Below are 21,227 nucleotides of genomic sequence, written 5' to 3' on the forward strand. Positions count from 1 at the left end.
GATGTCATGATTCTGGTTTATATGGTTCGTTCCTAAGTAACATATCCTATCTCAATTTTGTAATATATTCTTGTTCCGTGTGGTACTATTTGGCTTGCAAAATGCCAAACACATACATTCGTTTATTGGAGTTGTTTAAGGGCGTGGTAAGCTATTAGATTGTGACAAAACATTCTGCATATGAGGTTAGATTAGGACACGAGCTTGACCTATTACATTGTCACTTAAATATCAATCATAATAATGTCTTCTGGGTCAGTATCATGCGCTTTCTTCCCGCCATTTAGTCACTGTTTTTTATGTGATTTCATCCAAGGGGGAGCTGAATAGCAATAGATTAGAATAATGTGGACTATTTCATAAAATAAAAAAAGAGATCATTGCATCCTACGGACACGTTTTTAAGTAAATTAAAACTTTCTATTCAATCAAAGTCAAAACCTAATAAACACGTCTACAGTTCTGGTTTTAATCTAATTTTGTTTAAATATTGTGTTGCTCTAATATTTGTTAGAGCATAGTAGTTCAGTGAACATTCGTTTATTATTTATTAAATTACACTGTAAATAGACGCAAGGATCCTGACGTGGAAGCGGTTTAAACTTTATACATCTTTACTGAGTATATTACTGTATATGTCCACCCGGCAGGGTTGAAAATAACTGATGCAATGTTAACACTTATTTGAATAATAAAAATACAAGTGACTATAGTCACGTATTGCGTATATGAACCCATTCACTTTACATCTGGTAAATCCATGCATATCTTTCTTGAAAATAGTTTGATAGAAAAATACACAGCATCTTGCCTAAAGCATGTGTAGATTGTTGACGGTTCTACTTCAGAGACTAAAAACTATTGATGCTAATATTGTAGTATAATACAAAATATCGTTTCAAAGATAGAAAGCAAGTTAGTTTCCTAGACCTTCACATTTACGCCGCCAGTTAATATTCACTTTTTGTATCTATCTTATACGCATTTTGATATTTGAAGGAGAATACTAAAACCTAATAAGACATGACTGATAGATTGATTGACTGATTGTTATATTCACGGCGCACCAGCACTATTAGGCTATTTAGCGCCATAAAAATGGTTATACGTATGATCACTGAAAATGATAAAAGGTTTCATATCGACCAGCGATATCAAAACTAAATAGTTGAAAGTAAAACGATAAGATGGTAAGGGGCAATATATAAAGCTTCCCGATCAACGGTTAATGTAAATGGTTTATGTTAATAAAGAAAGATGAAGAGTTTCTGAAAATAAGAGACGGTAAAAACAATATATAGAAATGATCAAGGTGAGGGCATATAATTGCTTGGATTAAATGTTCACTACTTTCAGGAATTCCATAATACAAGTGATGTGTATTGTTGTAAAGCGTTCCTTCATATCACACACATTGTAATGCGGATCGCGCCAAAGTTGCAGGTCGAAACAATCTATCATAAAGTGCTTATCACTGATTGGTTCGTTGCAGGAAACGCACTCTGGTGGGTCTTCGCCTTTTAGTATGTGGGAGTGGGTTATATGCGTATGGCCAATAGGAATTCTACGGATGGTTTTATAGGATGGAGTCCAATCTCCAAAGGTTGGATTGATAGCGTGAAGTTTATTGTTCACTGCATCATTATATGATGCCTGCCACTTTTGACATAAGGTCTATTTGATTCTAGGTTTAAAATCAGTATACGGTATTTTTAAATCAGATCGTTTTTGAGTTAGGGTCATGTTATCAGCGTGATCTGCTTTTCTGTTATCTTTAATAACATCATGTATAGGTATTCAATATAATTTGATATTGTGGGAGGTATTCAGCTGATTATTTTGTACGATAACATTAGTCAGCAATGGGTTAACCAGTACTCTATTGTGTAGTGTCTGAAGTATTGATAGGGAGTCAGAGAAGATGATGCTGTTCAAAATAGTTTGTTTACGATATTTTGGAGATCAAGAGATATTGCTCTGATTTCGGACAAAAACAAATTGGTGTGCCATTTGGTAAGCAAACTGGTGTTGTGTGTTTTCCACTAACGAAGGCTGCAGCAACCTTTTTCTCAACTTTGGCTCGTGTATAACTTCTTGTGTGGTTTGTAAATTCGGTGAGGAGTTCATGATAAGAGCTATGGGAGATGAAAGGGTTTGTCTCGGATGTTTTCATCGTGTAGCGTGAAAAGTAATTTTAGTTGTTTAAGTACCGAGGGAAGTGTTTCGGATATGGACATTTTCTGAGTTTTAGAAAAATCAATGTTAGTGCTGTCAAGGCTGGATGATATTGTAATGCCAAAGGAATGTATGGCGTTTGGTTTACTTTCGTATAAGGGTTTGTCTTTCGGTTGAAAGCAGCCTTAAAAGCAGGGTTAAGGTGGCTTGGTCTTAATTTGAGTGCAGACTGTGCGGAAAGCATTTGTCTACGATGTGACAAAAGTGTTTTTCTCGCTTCAGTGACGAGGTTATGAAACGGAGATGTCTTAAACGCTCCCAGAGTGAGTCTTATTCCTCGATGATGAATTCGGTCAAGGATCTTTAAATACGACTTCGTATCTGAACCATAAACAACGCAACCATGTTATATTTTTTTCCAATCGTGTAGCGTAAAACGTACTTTTGGTTGTTTAATTAGCCAGGGTGGTGTTTCGGAGATGGATGCTTTCTGAATTTTTGAAGGATCTATATTTGTAGTGTCAAGGCTGGATGATATTCTAATGCCAAAGGAAGGTATGGCGTTTGGTTTATTTTCGTATAAAGTTTTGTATTTGGGTTGAAAAACAGCCAAAAAAGCAGGATTCAGAGGGTTTGATTTTAATTTGAGAGCATACTGTGCGGAAAGCATTTCTCTGCGATGCGATAACGGTGGTTCATTCGCCTCAGCTAGAAGGCTTTCACACGGGGATGTTTTAAATGCTCCCAGAGCCAGTCTTATTCCCTGATGATGAATTTGATCAAGCATTTTAAGATACGATTTTCTGGCAGAACCATACACAACGCAACCATAGTCCAGTTTGGAGGAAATACACGTTCTATATAAATTGAGGATGACTTTTCTATCAGCACCCCAGTCAGTGTGCGCTAACACCTTGAGTAGGTATAGATTCAACTTTCAAGTTCTTTAGGTGTGGAATAAAAGTCAATTTCATGACGAAATCTTTGTTTCCTCAACAAATGGAAGATGTGTTCCGTCCAGTGTGAGTTAAGGTATGTCGTCGTAACTGACAGAAATGCATACATTCCGTTTTGGATTTTGAGAATTTGAAACCGTTACTACTGGCCCAATTTTGAATAGTGTTGATATTTTGTTGTAGTTGTCTTTCAATTGTATGTATTTGCTTTGATCGACATCATATTAGAAAATCAACGTATAACGTGCAATCAATACCAGGAGCCAAACATTTGGTGGTGCTATTGATTTTGATGTTGAAAATCGTCACAGATAGAATGCTGCTCTGGGGCACACCCATCACTTGATCGAGCGGATCTGAGAGGGTAGAACCCATTCGTATCTTGAATTATCTGTTTGAGAGAATGTTTGATATGAAAGAGGGCAGACGGCTTTTTAGACCTAGATCGTGCAGATCATTTAGTATATCGTACTTCCATGCCGTTTCTAAATCAAAGAAAACTGCTACTAAATGTTCCATCTTGACAAATGAGTCGCGAATACATGTTTTCCGGTTTAATCAGATGGTCTTTGGTGCTACGGCTATATCAAAAGCCACGTTGGAAAGGAGATATTAAATTGTTAGTTTTCAATTATCATACAAGACGAGAATTGAACATTCGTTCCATTGTTTTGCACACACAGCTTGTCCGTGCAATGGGTTGATAGTATGATCTGTGCTATATTTACCTGGTTTGTGGACTGGTATTACTGTCGCTTCTTTTCAGATCTTAGGTACATTACAAGTCAACCTTAAGTCATTGAAGAGTTTTCATAAAGGATGTTAAAGATGATTCTGGAAGGTGTTTCAAAAACTGATATTGTATTTCGTCAGGCCCAGTGGATGTATCATGTGTTACAGGATGAAGCCGGGTTGGGACTGGATTAGGGAAGACACCAAAAGCAACTGCGTTTACAAGATGCTTACTTATAAACGCAATTTAAATATTAACAAATCTGACACCATTATAAACAAAAAGATCAGGAAAATTATAAAGTTCTTAGCATGGAACTATCGACAATTAACTCGAGGAAAAACTCTAAACATTAATTTAACAAATGGAATTTCAAAACAAAACGTGAATTCCTATCACCGATCAACAAAATAAAAGTGACCTACACCCCAATATGAAGAGTCTTGAATGTATCGTTCAGATAACGATTTAGAAAAGAATATAATTATGAATGCATCGTTCAAATAACGATTTAGAAAAGAATGCAAATTTTAACGTATCGTTCATAAAACGATATTGAAAAGCAGTGTAAATTACGAACCTATTGATCGTTCATATAACGATATGAATTAATGAAATTACGAACCTATCGATCGTTCATATAACGATAGGAAATTACGAACCTATCGATCGTTCACATAACGATATAGCAATACGTGTAATTATGAACCTATGATCGTAAACCGATATTGAAATATGAATAGGAATGAATGAAATGATGAACCTATCGATCGTTCATATAACGACATAACAATAGGAATGAATGACATTATGAACCTATCGATCGTTCATATAACGACATAATAGGAATGAATGAAATTAAGAACCTATCGATCGTTCATATAACAATAGGAATGAATCACATTATGAACCTATCCATCGTTCATGTAACGACATAACAATAGGAATGAATGACATTATGAAATGAAATTGTGGAAATAACATGAAACACTATAACTGTCATGGAGCCCATTTGACGACCAAGATGTTAACTCCTTTTCCACGCGCTTTAGTAAATGGCCAGAAAAGCACACACGCATGGTCCGCTCCTCTCAGTCTGCTGAAGGATCCCTCACATCACAGACCCGATGGTCGCGAAGACCTGGTCCCTCGCATCGAGAAAACCAGTCCACTCTTCTGATCCAACGTCACCGAAACACAGCGTATACGTCACACGAAACCCCACAGAGTTCTGTGACTCCACATCAAACGATGTACAAGGCATGGCAGGCATGTATAAAGCAGCTCTACGGCTGGTGACTCCACATCAAACCATATACAAGGCATGGCATTTAGGCAGCTAAAACGATAACAACTAAACCGTGTAGTACATATGACACGGTTAACTACTTCTGCATTGATATATGTAGCACATGCGCGCAAATGAATTAGTTACCCATTACATTAATCGTTTAATGCATGCAGCGTATAATTAAATATCAATTTGTCTGTTCATTTACAACAAATACTTAATTCGAACCAGAATATAAAGTATTTATAATATGGCGTTGTATAACCTAGGTATTGACTCTCCGTAGAATTTAGAATAAATATATGTTTCCTGCTCGTTAGCTACTGCATTCAATAAATATGTTTGCAGATAGAAGTCTTTTTGAAACATTAATTAAGGTTCTGAAACATCTAAAGTATGCAAACAATTCTGTCATATAAACGAATAGTAATAAAGAATTTGATTACCTCTACAGCTGGAGATTTGCTTCCGTAAAGGGGTAAGCTTCCTGACAAGACTTGGCGTAATGTGATTTGGTTATAGAGAATTTGCTCTATAAGTACATTAGCTGTGACAGATATGCGCAGCTAGGTACTTAGTTTCTCTGCTGAGGGCAATTTGTTCGTGCAGCATGATCTGAGTTTTGCTCAGGATTTCGAAATAACTAAGCCGAAAAAATATACCATCCTCGGGTGACGCTGTACGCGGCAACGAAACCCGAGTACATTTTTGACAACATATACATATTGATATAACTCATACACAATTCCGTGACATCATGGGTCTTGTCGAAAGCCTCCATAAGCTCCACTAGTAAGAACAGTTGTTTATAACTTTCCGAGTTGTTGGATGTGAATTTTAAACGTGACTTTTCTTTTTGAATTTTTTAATCTTCGGAAGGCTTCTTAATAATTAGATGATGGTGACATTTTAGAGAACTGTTAGCAAGAATGTTTCGATTAAATAGGAGTAAAATGCTGAATAGTTTATTAAGTTGAAAACTGTACCGTCAATCAGGCAAGTTTGACATGGTTGTAAACTTAGCCCAGTCGGCCTTCTTTATATTCTATTGTGTAATTGCGTCAGCAATGGTAGACTTGATCCTTTCACGGTAGATTGGAAAGTCATTACTGCTGTGAAAGCCATCAGCGACCTTCCATTCATAATCCAAAAGCAGCGAATGAGTACAAATTGTCAAGTCTAAGCACGTGTATGTACACGTTCCTGTTTGTAGATATATCGGTGATTTAATGTTATATAGACACAAATCTTGTCTAGACATGAAGTCGTCTAGTTTGTGGCTTCTGTCACTTATGTAATTTGATTCCCATAAAATGTTATGGGCATTAAAATCTCCGAGTAAAACAAAGGGAGGAGTAAGTTGTTGAACAATATTGTCTAATTCATTTGGTACTCTGTTGGTGTGTGGTGGCACATAAATAGAACTAAAGGTAATCACTTGATGTAGAGTGAGGCTTAAAGCAGTGGATTGCATATTTGTGTTTAAAGGGATAACGCTATGAGGGGCTCTATTGTTCGCAACAATAGAAACTCATCCAGAGGCCCTGTCAACATTGTGAAACTATTTGTTTAACTGGAAGTAGTTTTTAAGTGTGATGTTATTATTATCTTTCAAGAATGTTTTCTGAAGGCATAGTACTGCAGCATTATGTTCGTTTAAAAGCAGGAAAATACCATTGTAGTTAGCTTTAAGTCCGCGACAGTTCCGTTGTACGATGATGTTCTTCAATATAAATTTAAATTGAAGATTGTGTAGATAGATGAGACTTTTCGCGGAGGCAATCAGTGTTGTTATTTCTCTGGAGGAAGTACGGGGTGGATATTTATTTGGTATGTCTTGAACTACCTTGAGCTTATTGAGCAGTTTATTTTGCGTCCATGCTTTAAATTTCTCCAAACCAGTTATAGAGTTTGATTGGACCATCTGACCCATTTTGCTGACTATTTCCTTGAGATTTGTTTCTATTCCTTGGTGGTTTCGGTGGTGGGGCACTATTGAAGGTTGTTTCAGTAGATGCCATGTTTTTCTATGCTTGGTAATGGGGAGTGTTAGAACTTTGTTTGTGAATCGGGTAAATCTGTCTGTGTCTGAGCGTCCTTCGTTGTTATTGGGATTGTTCTTCACTACAGTGGAGAAGAATGGGCGAGGATGGGCTCTTTTTCCTGTGCAAGTTTTCTGGGTTTTGTATAATGAATGCTAGATGTGTACTTTACCCTATGTATTACTTCTCCTGTTTCCAAGTATTGCAATCCTTGGAAACGGCGTGGTGCTCCTTTCCACAGATGACACAATGTGGGGTTGCTCCACAATCAGATTCCTGATGAGAGTGGTCTCTACATCGGCCACATATTTGTCTTTTTTGAGTCGTGGTCTTCGTGATGGCCCTATTTCTGACACTCATAGCATCGACGGGGGTTCGCTATGTAGATCTCGACCTTCACTTGCAAAAAGCCAACTCTGACCACTCTGGGTACTGTTGGTTTGTTGAAGGTAAGTACAATAGTGTTGTTGTCCTATTATTATTATGTTTAATATTTATTCTACGGACTGCATGGACACCTTCTTTTTTCACCCCGTCAATGTTATCTGTGTCGCTGAATCCAACACGTCAGGACAGCGAATCAAGCATTTGGACGTATTTAGTGTTGTGTGAGCGAATGAGGTCACTGGAATATTGAAGAAAGTTTTCATTTACTTTATATTTTTATGTTTGACCTCGTCAATCACATTCAACAAAAAGGCAACCCGATTTAAATTTTTTGAAAACTTTTGGTTGTTCCGATCGTTCCCGTAATTGTCTTTTCAATAGCAAAGGAAGAGAGTGGGAAAGCGGTTTTGAGTCATAGTTAGATTATATAACCATGAAGTTTGGAAATGACTTCGCTCTACATTGTTCGTCAACTGATTCAGGTCCAGTTTTGGTCCGTTTATTTTGATTTGTTTTAAATTCCTACGCTGATTTATTTAGGATTCATCATTCGTGCTCCCCGCCCACCATGAAGTCTAACAAATGCACACTTTTCAAGTGCTAGGGATTTTCAGATGCTACATTCGGTCAATAAAACTACATATGATTAACCCGTGAAATCAGCGCCTCATTATCCAGTAAACGTAAAATATGTCACCAAAGCATTCCGTTAAAAATCTTTGCATTCATTACAGTAAAGTAATGATAGAAACTATCGGTCAATAAAACTACATATGATTAACCCGTGCAGCCAGCGCATTCTAGGGTCGGTGCAATTACCTCCTGCTTGATCAGTTAAGCCATCGCCTTCTAGGAAGTATTCTAAGACTTTGGAAAGGGAAAGCTAAAGGGATAGACTGTAGGGGCAACGGTAGTATCAAAAGAGATACAAGGAGAAAAATAGAGACGGTGAGCGAGTAATAAAGACTTCATAGGGCTCGGCCTGAAAACCCTATTTGTCGAGACCGGGCCCATCCAGACCACCCGTCTTAACGAAGTAGAAGCCAATGTAGTGTATTGCATCAGAAAGCCTCTTCTCAACTAACATGATCATTTCCTCCCCCGACACCGGACGCAACTTAAGGCAAACAGGTCGCCTCTACTTAGTCCTAATGAGGAACGTTTGGTCAATTCTACAAAGCCGGACCCGCAGGGGGCCAAATAGAAAATAATTCCATCACGAACATAATGTAGTAATAATACATAATAAAAATACGGTCAGATGTATTTACGGCCATGTGAAAAATAACTTGTAAACATAATTTATGACTACAGCGGGCCTTTCTGCTCGGATATGAACAGTGACATTAAAAGGGAAATTAAGGCTCTTTTCTTGCAAACATCTCGAATAGATCTACATATAAATATTGAGTGAAATTTCATTTTTTTGTGTTGAATGAAAGATCTCAATTTAATGAATGAAAATTTAATTTCCAAAACCAGATGATTTCAGGCTGAAATAAATAAGGAAATAAATACATATAGCGATCAACCACAGGCACAAACTGCACAAATATTACACCGGTGGATAGGGATTCGTCTACCTTGATAGCTCCACTGTCGCAATCTTTTCTGTATATAAGGGTCTGTCCCTTATCCAGTGCAGTAGCAAAACCATACTTATACGCAATTTGAATCGTGTGCTTAGGAAACCAAAGTCCCTTAGGAAACGTGTTAAATGTTTCCCAAATGTACGTTTATCATCGGAATTCCACTGCACACAGTCTCACGCTCAAAGCGCTGAGTTGCTTATAATTTTGTTCAATGCTAGTCCATCAATACATTTCAAATACTTGTATGTTCTGGAATCGCTTTTTTCCTTACAAATTGTAGTTGCTGTAGACAATATATAATTCACAAATCTTTAGAATGTAACCAATAATTGATCTTTTTATTCTTTCCATTTCTCTTAAATTTCAGATATAAATGAATGCAATGATTTTCCATGTCACAACGAAGGAAACTGCACAAATACGAACGGCTCTTATGTTTGTCAGTGTCCAATTGGTTGGATGGGAAGGAACTGTTCTGTTGGTAATACAACTGCAACCTCTACACTGCTACTACCAGCACTAATATTACTATTAATACCGTAACTACATCTACTACAAATAATAATAATAAAAAGAAGAACAACAAGAACAAGAAGTAGAAGAAAACAAAGTAAAATAGAAGTAACAATATGAATATGATTAAAGTAGGTATCAATGTATGTTGATTTGGTAGGATTCTCACTACAGAGATGGAAATGGAAAAAACGTTCATAATCATTACTATTCTAAGAAAGTGACCATAATTTATCCTAAAGCAGGCCTGCGTTTCCACCAGATGTATGGTTGCAAATAAATTAGTTACAAGTGCCTTATTGATATGTCATTAATAAATCGTACATGTTTGCTGAAAGTAAAGTGCTAAAGTTTGCTACCTCCAGAATACAATGATATTAATTATATTCTCGTGTAGATATGTATGAGTTTGACATCGTCCAATGCAAACATGTGGTTGACTGGCCAGTAAAAATGTCTCCTAATTTTGCAAATGTGCATACAGTATGGAAAGGAAAGCCTGAAGCAACGGTGGCAAATTTATAGAGGTGTTAGCACTACTACTGTTATAAATTCAACTGTTGTTAGTATTCATTCCACTATCAATAGTGCAAGCATTAATCCTTTGTATACCTGATTTAGTTTTCATATGCTCTAACATTTAATTTCCTAAGGTAATCTACGCATCGATGTCGTCGGCTTATACTGACATTATTCCGTATATTCTGTTTAAGGATGACTTCCTACTGAAATTATATAAATGTGTACCTGAAATGAAAATCCAGTTATAAATAGGAAATAATGAAACTAAGTAAAATGATCTCGTCAGTGTGCTCAAGATGAGTATGATACAAAGGGACAATAACTTCCTGAACGATATAGTTTGATGGTGTTATGTATATACCATTTGGTTCTTGGCAGAACATGGATCATTTAGAAACACAACTAATGTGCACGCTGTCTGCAGATATGCTTATAATCGAATAAGTAATATGAGTTCATATTCGAGTAAATGTCCATACTGGTAGCTGGTCCACTGGTGATCGCCTTTGAGCCTGCCCACACTACATTTAACTTAAAAAACGATTAATTTTTTAATCGCCATGGATTTCCAAAAATGTAACTTTTGCATCGGAGCTGTAATTTGCATTAAGATTGATAGCATGATAATATTCTATACAACCTCAAATAAATAATACAAAGACAATCTAAGTCATTTTTCCCAATTTTATTTACCTGAGCACACTGCAGCTTGCACTAAGCACATATGGTTTATGTTGTTTTGCGGATCTGACTAGCAATATATAGGGTATATATTGTTTTGGGTTCTATATAAAAGACGACAATATGTATCCCATGGGAAATGTTTTATATAATATAACTTTCGCGTGCAATAAAAATAGCCGCTTTGGTTCTGACATAACAACAAGCAATTTTCTCCGTTAATGGTCACATTTATCTTTATTCTCGTATGTTATAGTATACCAGTCAGATTCATGTGTTGTATAACGATGGTCTACAATGCACGATTATTCAGTCAATGTTCATCTGTACGTTTTCATTTCAGATGTAAACGAATGTAGTCAAGAGCCGTGTAACAACGGAGGAAACTGTACAAACGCAGATGGATCGTATGTGTGTCATTGTCCGTCTGGATGGGATGGAAAGAACTGTTTTCATGGTAATACTACTACTACTACTACTATTAGTACTACGATAAACTGTATTAACTCTTTCACATATTAGATTACATTTAGCTGCAACCTTCATATTTATGAGACTGCTATAACTATACGTATGCTTGTAATATGGTTAAGACGGTTAATGTGCCTAACCTAGATTCGTCACCTTTCTCTTAATTGTCCATCATTTATAAAATAATTGATTCGTAAGTAACCTTGCACATTAATAAAAAAACAAAGAAGAACAAAACACCCACCTTCAATCACCATTCCATGATTTATGTCGTGCTTGTAGTCTTTGCTTCTTTTCATTTGATACAGATCTGAATGGAGATTGTTCCTTCATAGCTTCCCAAGACTATGTACCATGTCTTATAGCAATTATATTCCACATGTTTTGGCATTAAAAAACATTGTACAAATTGGCTATAGAATACCATATAAATAACTGTTTATATTTATTGACATAATCACTTAGTATAAAGAAACACAAAATAGGATAAAAAAAGATATTGAACAAGTACGTACTCTTCTTAACGAAAATCGTTCGAGCTGGACAAATATGTATTTGCTCTACATGGTTTGCGTAAATATTACATATTTCGCCTTTTGGAAAAGACAAACTGTATTTCACTATTTTAATCGGGCGTAGCATGTTATATTTTTCTCTACGTATCTCTTTCTACCCAAACATCGAAATGTAGTAGTGAAAGGCATTTTGATCAGATTAAATGACACAACGTATCTTTGTGCTTTCTAAGTTTAGACTACGTACATGTGAAAACTGGGTATAATTTTAGAATACAACAAGATGTTAATACAACTAAAAGGCTCTGAAGGATATGAATTATATCACTCACTTGCAATTCTCATACCATACTGTGTTTATCATAGCTATCGATTTATAATGTAATCAGCATGTAATATTCATCAAACGGATTTCGAGAGAAAAAACGTATATACTCGCCACCACAGCACTGCATTATCCTGCAGCATTTTAGTTGTATTGCGTATAATGATTTCGTATTATGTGCCACGCTACGGCCCTTCATCACCATTTGAAACATAACACCTCATCGCCTCCTACATCTATGATACTACAAACAGATCATATAAATGTATCAGGAATTTTATTTTGACTCAATGGACGTACACTATTTATTAGTATTATTAAGGAGAATAAGTATATTGTTGAACTTGGTCGGGAAAAAAAGAAGCCTGAAGAGTGACATGTTTACATTGTTGAATCCGGTAATGCATGCACAATTGGTCCATTTAGAAACGCTACACAAAACGTGTTATGCAAGCAATAGCGAAGGCTGAAACCCTTATCCAGTAAACGTAAAATATGTCACCAAAGCATTCCGTTAAAAATCTTTGCATTCATTACAGTAAAGTAATGATAGAAACTATCGGTCAATAAAACTACATATGATTAACCCGTGCAGCCAGCGCATTCTAGGGTCGGTGCAATTACCTCCTGCTTGATCAGTTAAGCCATCGCCTTCTAGGAAGTATTCTAAGACTTTGGAAAGGGAAAGCTAAAGGGATAGACTGTAGGGGCAACGGTAGTATCAAAAGAGATACAAGGAGAAAAATAGAGACGGTGAGCGAGTAATAAAGACTTCATAGGGCTCGGCCTGAAAACCCTATTTGTCGAGACCGGGCCCATCCAGACCACCCGTCTTAACGAAGTAGAAGCCAATGTAGTGTATTGCATCAGAAAGCCTCTTCTCAACTAACATGATCATTTCCTCCCCCGACACCGGACGCAACTTAAGGCAAACAGGTCGCCTCTACTTAGTCCTAATGAGGAACGTTTGGTCAATTCTACAAAGCCGGACCCGCAGGGGGCCAAATAGAAAATAATTCCATCACGAACATAATGTAGTAATAATACATAATAAAAATACGGTCAGATGTATTTACGGCCATGTGAAAAATAACTTGTAAACATAATTTATGACTACAGCGGGCCTTTCTGCTCGGATATGAACAGTGACATTAAAAGGGAAATTAAGGCTCTTTTCTTGCAAACATCTCGAATAGATCTACATATAAATATTGAGTGAAATTTCATTTTTTGTGTTGAATGAAAGATCTCAATTTAATGAATGAAAATTTAATTTCCAAAACCAGATGATTTCAGGCTGAAATAAATAAGGAAATAAATACATATAGCGATCAACCACAGGCACAAACTGCACAAATATTACACCGGTGGATAGGGATTCGTCTACCTTGATAGCTCCACTGTCGCAATCTTTTCTGTATATAAGGGTCTGTCCCTTATCCAGTGCAGTAGCAAAACCATGCTTATACGCAATTTGAATCGTGTGCTTAGGAAACCAAAGTCCCTTAGGAAACGTGTTAAATGTTTCCCAAATGTACGTTTATCATCGGAATTCCACTGCACACAGTCTCACGCTCAAAGCGCTGAGTTGCTTATAATTTTGTTCAATGCTAGTCCATCAATACATTTCAAATACTTGTATGTTCTGGAATCGCTTTTTTCCTTACAAATTGTAGTTGCTGTAGACAATATATAATTCACAAATCTTTAGAATGTAACCAATAATTGATCTTTTTATTCTTTCCATTTCTCTTAAATTTCAGATATAAATGAATGCAATGATTTTCCATGTCACAACGAAGGAAACTGCACAAATACGAACGGCTCTTATGTTTGTCAGTGTCCAATTGGTTGGATGGGAAGGAACTGTTCTGTTGGTAATACAACTGCAACCTCTACACTGCTACTACCAGCACTAATATTACTATTAATACCGTAACTACATCTACTACAAATAATAATAATAAAAAGAAGAACAACAAGAACAAGAAGTAGAAGAAAACAAAGTAAAATAGAAGTAACAATATGAATATGATTAAAGTAGGTATCAATGTATGTTGATTTGGTAGGATTCTCACTACAGAGATGGAAATGGAAAAAACGTTCATAATCATTACTATTCTAAGAAAGTGACCATAATGTATCCTAAAGCAGGCCTGCGTTTCCACCAGATGTATGGTTGCAAATAAATTAGTTACAAGTGCCTTATTGATATGTCATTAATAAATCGTACATGTTTGCTGAAAGTAAAGTGCTAAAGTTTGCTACCTCCAGAATACAATGATATTAATTATATTCTCGTGTAGATATGTATGAGTTTGACATCGTCCAATGCAAACATGTGGTTGACTGGCCAGTAAAAATGTCTCCTAATTTTGCAAATGTGCATACAGTATAGAAAGGAAAGCCTGAAGCAACGGTGGCAAATTTATAGAGGTGTTAGCACTACTACTGTTATAAATTCAACTGTTGTTAGTATTCATTCCACTATCAAGAATGATGGCATTATTTTTTTGTATACATGATTTGGTTTTCATATGCTCTAACTTTTAATTCCCTATGGTAATCTACGCATCGATGTAGTCGGCTTATCCTGACATTATTCCGTATATTCTGTTTAAGGATGATTTCCTACTGAAATTATATAAATGTGTACCTGAAATGAAACACCAGTTATAAATAGGAAATAATGAAACTAAGTAAAATGTTCTTGTCACTGTACTCAAGGTAAGTATGATACAAATGGACAATAACTTCCTGAACAATATAGTTTGATGGTGGTATGTATACCATTTGGTTCTTGGCAGTACATGCATCATTTAGAAACACAACTAATGTGCACGTTCTCTGCGGATATGCTTATAATCGAATGAGTTATATGAGTTCATATTCAAGTAAATTTCCATACTGGTAGCTGATCAACTGGTGATCGCGTTTGAGCCTTCCTACACTACATTTGACTTAAATAACAATTAACAGTTTTTGAATCGCCATGGATTTAGAAAAATGGCATTTTTGCATCGGTGTTGTAATTTGCATTAGGAATGATTGCCAGATAATAGTATATACAACCTCATAAAAGAACGCAAAAACAATCTAAGCCATTTTTTTCCTCCAATTTTATTTATCTGCGCCTGCACTAAAGCACATATGGTTTATGTTGTTTTGCGAATCTGATTAGCAATATATGGGATATATATTGTTTTGGGTTTTTATGGAAAATACGACAATCTGTATCCCATGAGGAATGTTAGATATAATTTAACTGTCGCGTGCAATAAAAATAGCCATTTCAGTTCTGACATAACAACAAGCAACTTGCTCGTTTAAAGGCCACATTTATCTTTATTTTCGTATGTTGTATACTGATCAGATTCATAGGTTGTATAACAATGGTCTTCAATGGACAAATATTCAGTAAATGTTCATCTGTACGTCTTCATTTCAGATGTAAACGAGTGTAGTCAAGATCCGTGTAAAAACGGAGGAAACTGTACAAACGCAGATGGATCTTATGTGTGTCATTGTCCGTCTGGATGGGATGGAAAGAACTGTTCTGATGGTAATAATAATACTACTACTACCACTGCTACTATTAGTACTATTATAACCTGTTTTAGCTTTTTCACATATTTGATGGCATTTAGCTGCAACTTTCATATTTAGAAGAATGTTGTAACTCTTTATGCTTGTAATATGTTTAAGACGGTTAATGTGTCTAACCTAGATCCCTCACCTTTCTCTGTGCATCATTTATTAAATAATTGATTCGTAAGTAACAAACCTTGCAAATATTATGAAAACAAACAAAAACAAAACACCCACTGGCATTTACCACTCCATGATTTAGGTCGTGCTTGTAGTCTTTATTTCCATTCATTTGATACAGATTTGAATGCAGAATGTTCCTAAATATCGCCCCATGACTATGTACCATGTCTTATTTCAATTATATCCCATATGTTTCTGCATTACAAACATATTGTACTAACTCGCTATAAAATAACATATAAATAACTGTTTCTATTCATTAGCATAATCACTGTGTATAACGAAACACAACATATGATATCAAAACGGTATTGAACAAGTACGTTTTCATCATAACGAAAATCGTTCAAGCGGAACAAATATTTATTTGCTCTACATGGTATGCGCAAATATTACATATTTTCCAGTTTTATCTGATGTTCATTGGTTAAACGGCTGTGACAAAAGCCACTTTGCAAAGAAGATATTACATTGTTAGTTTCCAGGTACCATACAAGACGAGAATTGATCATTCGTTCCATTGTTTTGTACACACAGCTTGTCGGTGCAATGGATCCATAGTAGGATCTGTGTCCCAAACGTTCTTAATAGAGGAATAAGAGTTTTAGGAAAAAAAATATTGATTCCATGGTTTTCATTTACTTCTTTAATTGTGCAGCGACCTTTAGCCCGGAAAATCGGTATTTGCTTAAACTTTTGGTCGTCAGAAGATTGATAAAATATTTTGAAATGCTTCTCGGCGTTGTCTAATGTCTTCCTTACATTACTAGATGACCGAAGGTTTTGGGGTTCTTTTATAGTTCGGTGAGGACTTGAGAATGGATTGTTCTGGAATCTCGATTAAATGGGAGTTAAATGCTGAATAGGTTAATCAAACACGTTTTACATGGTTTTAAACTTGGTCCAGTCGGACTCCTTTATATTCTATTGTGTAATTGCGTCATCAATAGTAGCATTGATATTTTCACGGTAGATTGGAAAGTGATTAGTGCTGTGAAGGTTATCAGCGACCTTCTATTCATAATCCAAACGCAGCGAATGAGAACAAATTGTCAAATGTAAGCACGTGTATGTACCCGTTCATGTTTGTAGATATATAAGTGATTTGGTGTCATAGACACAAATCTTGTCTATACAAGAAGTCTTATAGTTTGTGGCTTTTCTCACTTATATAATAAGTGATTTGGTGTCATAGACACAAATCTTGTCTATACAAGAAGTCTTATAGTTTGTGGCTTTTCTCACTTATATAATTTGATTCCCATAAATGTTATGGGCATTAAAATCTCCGAGTAAAACAAAGGGCGCATTATGTTGTTGAACAGGATTGTCTAATTCATTTGGTACTATGTTGGTGTGTGGTCGTATATAAATAGAACAACAAATAATCACTTGATGTAGAGTGACGCTTAGAGCAGTGGCTTGCATGTTTATGTTTAAAGGGATAACGCTATGAGGGGCTCTATTGTTCGAGAATCAGAAACTCCTCCAGAGGCCCTGTCAACAATTTGAAAGTATGTGTTAAACTGGAAGTAGTTTTTAAGTGTGATGTTATACGTATCTTTCAGGAATGTTCCCTGAAGGCATAGAACTGCAGCATTATGTTCATTTAAAACCAGCAGAATATCATTCTGATTAGCTTTAGGTTCTCGAACGTTCCATTGTATGATGATGTTCTTCATTATGTATTTAAATTGACGATTGTGCAGCTACTTGAGACTTTTCGCGGAGGCAATCTGCGTTGTTATTTCTCTGGAGGATATACCGGATGTATATTTAGTTGGTATATCTTGTCCTCTCTTGCGCGCATGGAGCAGTTTCTTTTGCGTCCATGATTTCACTGTTTCCAAACTAGTTATAGAGTTTGATTGGACCATCTGACCCATTTTGCTGACTATTTACTTTAGATTTGTTTATATTCTTTGGTGGTTTCGTAGGTGGGGCATTATTGAAGGTGGTTTCAGTAGGTGCCATATTTTTCTATGATTGGTAATGGGGAGTGTTAGAGCATTGTTTGGGAATCGGGTAAATCTCTGTTTTTGAGCGTCCTTCTTTTTGGGATTGTTCTTCGCTACAATGAAGAAGGATGGGCTAGGATGGGCTGTTTTTTCCTGTACAAGTTTTCGTTTTTTTTATAAGGAAGGTTAGATGTGTACATTACCTTCTGTAATTCCTTCTCCTGTTTCCAAGTACTACAATTCTTGGAAATGGTGTGGTGCTCCTTTCCAATGTTGGCACAATGTCGGATTGCGTTGCAATCAGATTCCGGATGAGAGTGGTCTCCGCATCGACCACATATTTGTCTTTTTTGAGTCGCGGTCTTCGTGATGATCCTATTTCTGACACTCATAGCATCGAAGGGGGTTCAGTACGTAGATCTCGACCTTCACTTGCGAAAAGCCAACTCTGACCACTCTCGGTACTGTTGGTTTGTTGAAGGTGAGTACAATAGTGTTGTTATCCTGCAAATTATTATTACGTTTAATACTTATTCTACCGACTGCATCCACACCTACGTTTTTCATCCCGTCAATGTTATCTGTATCGCTGAATTTAACACTTCAGGACAGCGAAACTAGCATTTGGACGTATTGAGTATTGTGTGAGCGAATGATGTCACTTGAATAATGAAGAAAGTTTTTAGTTCTTGATATTCTCTGTCTGACCACGTCGATCACATTCAACAAAAAGGCAACCCGATTTAAAATTTTAAACAATGTTGGATGTTCCGATCGTTCCCGTAGCTGTCTTTCCAATAACAAAAGAAGAGAGGGCGGAAAGAAGTTTTGAGGCATTGTTAGATTGTATAACCATGAAGCATGGAAATGACTTCCTTCTACATTGTTCGTCAACTGATTCAAGTCCAGTTTTGCTTAGTTAATTTTGATTTGTTTTAAATTTATATGTTGGTTCATTTTGGATTCATCATCCGTGCTCCCAACACACCATGAAGCCCAACAAGGGGACAATTTTCAAGTGCAAGGGATTCACAGATGCTACATTCGGTCAATAAAACTACCTATGATTAACCCGTGAAGCTACCGCCTTCTAAGATCGGTAAAATTACCTCCTGATTGACCCGTTAAGCCACCAACTTATACGAAGTATGCTAAGACTTTGGGAAGGGAAAGTCAAAGGGATAGACTATAGGGGCAACGGTAGTATCAAGAGAGATAAAAAGAGAAAAATATAAATGGTGAACGAGTAAATAAAGACTTCATAGGGCTTGACCTGAAAACTATAGTTGTCGAGACCGTGCCCATCCCAACCACCCGCCTAGAAGGAGTCGAGGCCAAATTAGTGTATTGCATCGGAAAGGATTCTTTCCTCCACCGACACGGGACACAACTTAAGGCAAGCAGGTCGCCTCTACTTAGTCGTAGTGAGGAACGTAAGTCTTATTCTACAACCGCGGACCCGCAATGGGCCAAGGAGAAAATACTTCCATCACAAACATAATGTAGCAACAATGCATAATAAAAAATGGTCACATTATTTATAACCTAGTGGGGAAAAAACTTGTAAACATATGTTGTGATTTCATCGGGCGCTTCTGTTCGGAAATGAACAATGGAATTAAAAGGGAAATAAAGGCCCTTTTCTTGCAAAAATCTCGAATAGATCTACGGAGTAATATTGAGTGGAATTTCATTTCTATTATCAATGAAAGGTCATGATTTTAAGAATGAAAATTTCATTTTCCAAAACCAGATGAGTTCAGGCTGAAATAAATAAAGACATAAATAAATATAGCGATCAGCCACAGGACCAAATTGGAAAAAATTACACCGGTCGATAGGGATTCATCTACCTTGACAGCTCCATTGTCGCAATCATTCCTGTATATATGGGTATGTCCCTTACCCAATGTAATAGGACAACCATGCTTATACGCAATTTGAATCGCGAGATTAGGAAAACAAACGGCCCTTAGGAAACGTTTTAAATGTTTCCCCAATGTCTGATTATCATCCGAATTCCATTACACACGGTCTCACGTCGAAAGAGCTGGGTTGCTTATTATTTTGTTCAATGCTAGTCCATCAATACAGTTCAAATACTTTCATGTTCTAGAATCTCGTTTCTTCGTACAAATTGTAGCTGCTGTAGACAATATATAATTCACAAATCTTTAGAATGTAACCAATAATTGATATTTTTATAATTTCCATTTCTCTTAAATTTCAGATATAAATGAATGCAATGATTTTCCATGTCAAAACGAAGGCAAGTGCACAAATACAAACGGTTCTTATGTTTGCCAGTGTCCAGTTGGTTGGATGGGAAGGAACTGTTCTGATGGTAATATAACTGCATCCTCTATACTGCTACTACAAGCACTAATACTTCTACTAATACTGTACCTACAACTACTACAAATAAAAATATTGCTAAGAACAAGAACAAGACGTAGACGAAAAAGAAAAAGAAGTAAAATAATAGTAACAATATGAATAGGATTAAAGTAGATATTACTACAAGATGATTTGCTTCGATTCTCACTACAGAGCTGGAATTTGAAAATCATTCATAAACATTACTATTCTAACAAAGTGACCATAATCTTTCCGAAAGCAGGCCTGCATTTCTGCTAGATGTATGGTTGCAATAAATTACTAACAAGTGCCTTATTGATATATCAGTACTAAATTTTACATGTTTGTTGAAAGGAAAGAACTAAAGTTTGCAACCTCCAGAATACAATGTTATTATCTTTGAAATTGAACATTTAATCTCGAATTATATGCTCGTGTGGATGTGCATTAGTTTGACATTGTCAAATGCAAAAATGTGGTTGACTGTGCCAAAACAAATGGGTTCAAATTTTGCAAATGTGCATCCGGTTTGGAATGGAAACCTGAAGCAACGGTGGCAAATGTATAGAGGTGTTAGCACTACTACTGTCATAACTTCAACAGTTGTTAATATTCATTATTCTATTGATAGTGCTAGCATTAATCTTTTGTATACGTGATTGTTTCTTCATATGCTCTAACATCTAATTCCATAAGGTAATCTACGCATCGATGTAGTCGGCTTATACTGACATTGTTCCATATATTCTGCTTAAGTGTGACTTTCTACTGAAATTAGATAAATGTGTACCTTAAATGAAAATCCAGTTATAAATAGGAAATCATGAAACTAAGTAAAATGTTCTTGTCAATGTACTCAAGATAAGTATGATACAAAGGGACAATACGTTCCTGAGCAATATAGTTTAATGGTGGCATATATACGATTTGCTTCTTG

General features: G+C 36.2%; 1 protein-coding gene across 1 annotated transcript in view; it reads left to right on the top strand.

Moving 5' to 3' along the window:
• LOC149791511 (uncharacterized) overlaps positions 1 to 21,227 on the top strand; it is an 82,770-nt gene that overhangs the window by 37,371 nt on the left and 24,172 nt on the right. The window contains exons 35-39 of the mRNA XM_089970027.1: positions 9,544 to 9,657; positions 11,236 to 11,349; positions 13,967 to 14,080; positions 15,652 to 15,765; positions 20,163 to 20,276. Coding sequence (XP_089826153.1) covers positions 9,544 to 9,657; positions 11,236 to 11,349; positions 13,967 to 14,080; positions 15,652 to 15,765; positions 20,163 to 20,276 — 570 coding nt within the window. The remainder of the gene's footprint in view (positions 1 to 9,543; positions 9,658 to 11,235; positions 11,350 to 13,966; positions 14,081 to 15,651; positions 15,766 to 20,162; positions 20,277 to 21,227) is intronic.

This window comes from Sinohyriopsis cumingii, chromosome 9 (assembly GCF_028554795.1).
Source record: "Sinohyriopsis cumingii isolate HCF-2022 chromosome 9, ASM2855479v2, whole genome shotgun sequence".
NCBI lineage: Eukaryota > Metazoa > Mollusca > Bivalvia > Unionida > Unionidae > Sinohyriopsis > Sinohyriopsis cumingii.